The 6,609-nt window shown below is 53.7% G+C and overlaps 1 protein-coding gene across 1 annotated transcript in view; it reads left to right on the forward strand.

Moving 5' to 3' along the window:
• The window catches only part of Pla2g6 (phospholipase A2 group VI), a 42,596-nt gene that overhangs the window by 31,545 nt on the left and 4,442 nt on the right, over positions 1-6,609 (forward strand). Inside the window, 3 exon segments of the mRNA XM_040754151.1 lie at positions 407-485; positions 2,371-2,534; positions 3,936-4,086. Of these exon segments, the coding sequence (XP_040610085.1) occupies positions 407-485; positions 2,371-2,534; positions 3,936-4,086 (394 nt within the window).

The following is a 6,609-nucleotide window of genomic DNA, read 5'->3' on the forward strand; positions in this document are numbered from 1 at the left end:
AAGCCCTTTTTGTTGACGGACTGTGGTCAAGGCATGGGTGGCTGTCAGCAGCATCCTCTCTGGCAGATGACAGGGCACAGCTGGGAGGTCAGGCTTCAGGGTTGTAGGAGGGATCGAGGAGTTTCTGGGAGCTAGCTGGACAGGTGGGGAGCCCTTCCCAAAGCAGCAGGCCCCCTCCTCACTCCAGCTCCGTGGCATCTAGCTTGGCTTTACCCTGGAGCACAGAGCCTCTCCTGGAGCAGGAGGTGATGCTGGGGCCGGTGGAGTGTGAGCTCAGCCGTGGGTAGAACTCAGCCATGAGGAGATAGATGTACAGAAGGACGGGATGCAGTTCTGTTTGCTCTAGAGATCTGTGGGGTCTGGGAGACAGCTGCTGGCCCCAGGTTGACCTGCCCTGTCCCCACAGAGCTTCAGGACCTCATGCCCATCTCCCGAGCCCGGAAGCCAGCATTCATCCTGAGCTCCATGAGGGACGAGAAGCGAACGTAAGTAGACTGGGCACCAGGCTGATGTGGGAAAGTTCTCCTGGTGCCCTCAGTGGACTTGTTCCTCATCCCCACTGTGTGCTGGGAGGCACTCTCCTGCCTGCGCACAGTCATGGCAGAGACCAAGTCTTTGGAGCCTGTGGCAGCTCCTTAGTGACAGGTGATGCCCCCTCCAGAGACCAGCACAGGGCCATGCAACAGGGCCGAGCTTGGCCTCACGCAGTATATGTAGTTCCATTGTCTTTGCTTTATGATTTATGGGGAGAAGGTGGACTGAACCCCTTCTGGAGAGACGCCTGCGTCTGCTTCCCTCTGCTGCCAGCTTCCCAACCTGCCTTCCTCCCTCCTCAGGCTTTGCCTCCCGGTTGTGTGCTCTGGCCCCTTGTAGGAGGTCGGCCTGGGAGACGGGGCAGAGACAGAGATGGGAGCTTGTTGTCCAGAGGTGGAGTGTGAGCCAGCAATGGTTTCTTCAGAGGCTAGCAGGACCACCACAGGGAGTTAGGGGGCCCCAGCTGCCCCAGCTAATCCTGCTGGCACTGGGTGGGTGTCCTAGAAAACAGTTCATGGGAGAAAGGAGTCTGCTTCATCTTCTAATCATCACTGTAGGGAGTCAAACTAGGAATTTCAAACAACTAGTCACATCACATCTGCATTCAATAGCACGAGAAAACAGTGCACGCATGCTCCTGTCTTGTTTGTGCTCAGCTTGATTCTTCCTCTTGTACAGAGTTCAGGTCCTGCTAACTAGGGGACGGTGCTGCCCACAGTGGGCTGGGGTCTTCCGCCCCTACAGATCTGAGCAGGCCAACCAGTGTGGGCAGTCTCTCTCAAGACTCTTCTCACGCCATTCGCAGTTGTGTCAAGATGACAGTTGGCTCTTACAGGCAGTGATCAAGCTGAGAAGGCAGGCATGGCGGTGCATATTTGTAAATCTCACAGCTCAAGACTGGTGGCGCACGCCTTTAATCCCAGCACTCGGGAGGCAGAGGCAGGCGGATCTCTGTGAGTTTGAGGCCAGCCTGGTCTACAAGAGCGAGTTCCAGGACAGCCAGGGCTACACAGAGAAACCCTGTCTCCAAAAAAAAAAACCAAAAAACAAAAACAAACAAACAAACAAAAAACAAGCAAACAAAAAAACAAAAACCAGAAAAGCCTGGGGAAGAAGGACTGTGAATTCAAGGCCAGCCCAAGATACTTGTCTCATAATACCAAAAACATAACAGAATCACAAAACTGAGAGGGGAAAATGATCCTAGAAGGAAGGGTTGAGCATAGACTGCAAGTATCCCCAGGTAGTGGCCATGAAGGCCTGGCACCTTGCATTTTCTGCCATCCTTGGGACTAAGCTGGGCTGGGCAGGAGTGTACAACCTTTTAGCACTGAGACTTGGCATCTACAGAGTTCATGCACAAGAACCGTGTAATTGTATTATAACAACAACACAATCACACACACACACTCTCACACACACACACTCTCACACACACACTCTCACACACACACTCACATACACACACACTCACATACACACACACCCCTTATGCTTTAAGTCAGTTTATGATTGCATCCATAGCTGTCATCTGCCATATGCAGCTCTCAGACTGCAGGTTGGACAAGCCTGCTAGAGTGTGTCACTCAGAAGCCAGCTCCCCGCCCATCATGCCCCCTACCCCACTCCTTGTCCCACTTGCCACCCTGTTCCTCACCCCACCCCTCCTTTCCCTTTGCGCATCTGAGACGCCCACTTCTTTCCCGCCCACCCGCTTCCATGCCCAATAGCAGGGAGGCTCCCAGGCAGTGTGTCCCCGCTGTGCAGAAGCTCAGGTGGTGTGAGGTTGAGAACGCCATCATGACACCCTCTTGGCCCCCGCTATCCTCGCTACAGACATGACCACCTGCTCTGCCTGGACGGAGGGGGTGTGAAAGGCCTGGTCATCATCCAGCTCCTCATTGCCATCGAGAAGGCCTCAGGCGTGGCCACCAAGGACCTCTTCGACTGGGTGGCAGGAACGAGCACTGGGGGCATCCTGGCCCTGGCCATTCTGCACAGTGAGCATAGCCTCTGGGCATGGGGGTGGGCGGGCAGACAGGCCATCTGCCCTCATGCCAGAGTACAGAGCCAGTTTAGGAGGGTTTTCTGTCTCGGTTTCCATGTCCACCCCACACTCCTGCAAGCCAGCACCACAGACCCTGCTGGCTGCTGGCAGTGGAAACACCTTTGGTGGACGGAATGGGCGTGTGGGAAAATAAGCGAGTCACAGGATGCCAACGCCCTGGGATGCTTGGACAGTCAAGACCCTGGCTGAGAAAGTGTGCCAGAGGGGCATGGCACACTGTGGAGTACCCAGTGTTCCCCTGACTCAGCAATCCCCTCACAAGTCACCAGGCTGCCTCGGTCGAGCTAGCCTCACACAGCACAGGCATTTGGATAGCTGGAGGTTGCCACATAGGGCCAGCATTGCCATTCAGGTGGCCTGGCACCTCCTCTGGGGAGATCCTGCCAAAATCAGGATCCTGGTGCCCTGAGGCACCAGAGGAGGACACTCCCTCCACCCTAAGTGTAGGCATCATGAGTACTCGAGATCTGAGGATGTGGAGCTGAGTCCTGGCTTCAGGAAGCTCCTGGTGAGACAGGGGTACAGGCACCTGGGCATCTGCAGGGCTCTGGAGTGAGGTCATGGGTTCAGCCTAGGGCCTTTCAGGAATATGGGCACAGCCATCCCAGGGAGCTGTGGGGGCCATCTCCTGTGAGGCTCTGGAAAGGAAGTCTTCTACCAGGGAGAGCTGTTGGGGTTTGGTCATCAGCTGGCTGGTCTAGTGACAAGTGCTTCACTTGCTGGAGATTCTCGCCCTAGTTCTGTGGGGGTGAGCACACAGGGAATCTGGGGACCAGAGAGAGAGGGCCACACTACACATCAAACCAGAGCCAGAGTTGGCTCCCCCGAGTCTCTCCTGGCCTGTAGAGGACCTGTTCTGCCCACAGTGCATGGGGTCTTCCTCTTGCTGAACAGGCGGAAGTCCCAGCTCATCTTCAGATTGGCAGGGGAATGAGAAGCTGCCCGGTTCGACCTCAGACAGACACAATGCCTGCTTCGGCAGGCCCCTCTGCTTCACACCCTGGCCCCTAGGGAGCCTGTCAGATAGCTGGACACCTCCTCCCCACAGCCTGTCTGGCCTGCAGGCTTAGAGGACAGGGAAATGGGACCAGCTTTGTACAATTTTGTATCTCAAGGTCCTTTTCAGTGATGCAGATTTAAGCAGAGAACCCTGAAAGGGTTTCTGCCTGTATGTGCAGGTTTTATAGAAGGGCCTGGAAGTTGGTGCTCCGCTAGCCCTTTGCCACCTCCTGGCCGCGCTTCCGGAAGCTTGCAGCTGCTCGGCATGCTGCCATCCCTCAGGGGCCTGCACACCACCCTGGGCTCTCTCCAGTTCCTCATCTTTTCTTCCTAGGTAAGTCCATGGCCTATATGCGTGGCGTGTACTTCCGTATGAAGGACGAGGTGTTTCGGGGCTCACGGCCCTATGAGTCTGGGCCCCTGGAGGAGTTCCTGAAGCGGGAGTTTGGGGAACACACCAAGATGACAGATGTCAAAAAACCCAAGTAAGCCTGCCCAGATCTGGGGAGCAGGGCAGTACCTGTAGATGAGGGTCTCTCCTGAGGGCAGGGGAGACGAGCAGGGAGAGCAGTAAGCTAAACAGCAGGCAGGGAAGCTGCCCAGAAGAGCCTTCTCATGCTGCAGCTCCGAAGACAGCCTGTAGAAAGGTTAATCTGAAAGTGCTGTACCAACGTGTTTGTCTGCACGTCACAAGAGGGCACCAGATCTCAGTACAGATGGTTGTGAGCCACCAAGTGGTTGCTGGGAATTGAACTCAGGACCTCTGGAAGAACAGCCAGTGCTCTTAACTGCTGAGCCATCTCTCCATCTCTATGAGGTTTAAAAGGCAGGAACGCCTTGTTCTCTGCGGCCCTGGCCCCTAGCACAGGCAGGCCATCTAACAGTGTCTGTCACCCGACTGAGTGACCAGGAAAGAGAAAGGAGAGGCTGCCAGAGGAAGGGGAGCAGCGGTGAGGTGAGCAAGGCCCAGCAGCCCGGGGTGTGTTGTTTTCCCAGCCGCGGGGCCTCTCGTTCTTTTTAGGGTTTGAGACAGGCTCTTGTGCATAGCTTTGGCTGTGGGGTATTGTCTTCACTAACAACTGATGCGGAGGGCCCCGCCAGCTGTGGGCAGTGCCATCTCCGGAAGGTGGACCGGGAGTGGTTTGCGGAAGCAGGTTGAGCAGGTCAGTGAGCCGTGCTCCTCCACGGCCTCTGCTTCCATTCCGTTCCCCGAGAGCTGTGAGTACACCCTCCCCTCCCCAAGCTGTGTTTGGTCATGGTGTGTATCACAGCATAGAACCCTTCTAAGGTGTGTAGTGTATTTACTTCTGACATTTATTTGTTTTAAGTTTGGAAGAGCTATCTAAGTGCGAGAGTGGAATACTATTATTATTATTTCAGGGCCCATGTAGTCTTTTATGTTTTAGCGTTTGTTTTATGAAATCAGAGGCTCTAATATTCAGCACATACTCGCCGTCTGTTGCTTCTGTGGAGGCCACCGGTCTCGTGTGTAGACTCTGCCGGCTCTGCCTGCTCAAGGTTGCTGCTCAGCTTCGGATGCTGGCATAGGCAGAGGTGGATTCCTGTGATGTGTCTGTGTGCGCTCAAGCCCTGGCGTCTTTTGAACTTTTGTCTCCGCTACTTCATTCCCCCTCCCAGCCCCGTCTCTCTCCCTGAGTGTTTCCTCTGTAAATTTAGTTAAGCCCACGCTAGAAGCATACTTACCTCCTCCAGAGCTTTTAACCTCCCTTGCATTTCCTTTCTAAATTTTAGCTTTTATTTTAGAGAGAGAGAATGAGAACATAGAGGTCAGAGGACAACATTTAGGATTGTGTCTCTCCTTTCACCAGGTGGGTTCTAAGGATCGGCCTCAGGACTTACAGCCAATGCCTTTACCCGCTGAGCTCATTAACCAGCCAGCCCGCTCTCCAACCTTCCTTCCTTCCTTTTTTTTTTTTTTTTTGAAACAGGGTTCACTATATAACCCTGACTTTCCTGGAAGAATGACCTTGAACTCACAGAGATCCCCCTGCCTCTGCCCTCCAAGTGCTAGAATCAAAGGCATGTGCCGCTATGCGCACCTTCTAACGTTTGGTGTCTTTGTGTTGCAGTCTGGGTAATTGCTTACCTGTTTTCCAGTCCACGAATTCTCTCTGTTGCTTTGTTATTTTCCCATCTGTTGACTTAAAATTTTTTTTCACATACATGTGCATATGGGTGTATATACCCCACCCCCAAGAAAAGCACTCTTTGGTCTTCAAGGTCATTACCTATAACCTCCTGTTCCCTGAAAATATCACGAGGCTTGGACTGCAGTCCCTGCCCAGTGACAGAGTGCTTGCTTAGTATGCTCCCAGCATTGCAGAGCAACAAAGATGTTATCAAGCCTGCATCTGTTAACTGCAGTGCTGTGGCCTGTTGAAGCCTGTGCCTGTGTTCTGTTGTCCTTAGTCTGCCTTGACCCAGAGTGTGTGTCTTCCATCACTGAGTTCTGTTCCCAGCTCCCCCGGTGACCTCTCCTGTGTGTCCCTCCCTAGTTATCTGTGTACTGTCTGCACTGTTCCCTAGTGTTGAAAATCAGATTCTTTGAAGCTCAGAATGAGCCCACTCCCTGCAGAGGGCTTGCTTTGTGCTGTGTCTTGGGTGTGCAGGCTTGCCTCTGCTCTGCTGCTTTGATGGGGTATTGTCGTGGAAGCTGTGGGACTGTCCCCAGATGATGTGTACAAGCTAGCAGCTGACGGGCAGAATTGTCCCAGCCTTGTTCCACTCCAGGGTTTCTTTTCCCTGTAGCCTCCAGGGGTGAGGAAGGTGCTGGTCGAGGCTGGAGGGATGGCGTAGGAGTTAGAGCATTTGTTTGCCGCTCTTGTGGAAGACCTACATTTGATTCCCAGAACCCACTTGGCCGCTCACAGTCATTTGTAACTGCAGTCCTAGGGGGTCTGATACCCTCTTTTGTTCCCTTCAGGAAGTAACACAGATGGTGCATAGACATAGATGCAGGCAAAAATGTACACCTGTACACCAAAAAA

This window comes from Mesocricetus auratus, unplaced genomic scaffold (genome assembly GCF_017639785.1).
Source record: "Mesocricetus auratus isolate SY011 unplaced genomic scaffold, BCM_Maur_2.0 Super-Scaffold_100010, whole genome shotgun sequence".
In the NCBI taxonomy this organism is placed as follows: Eukaryota; Metazoa; Chordata; class Mammalia; order Rodentia; family Cricetidae; genus Mesocricetus; species Mesocricetus auratus.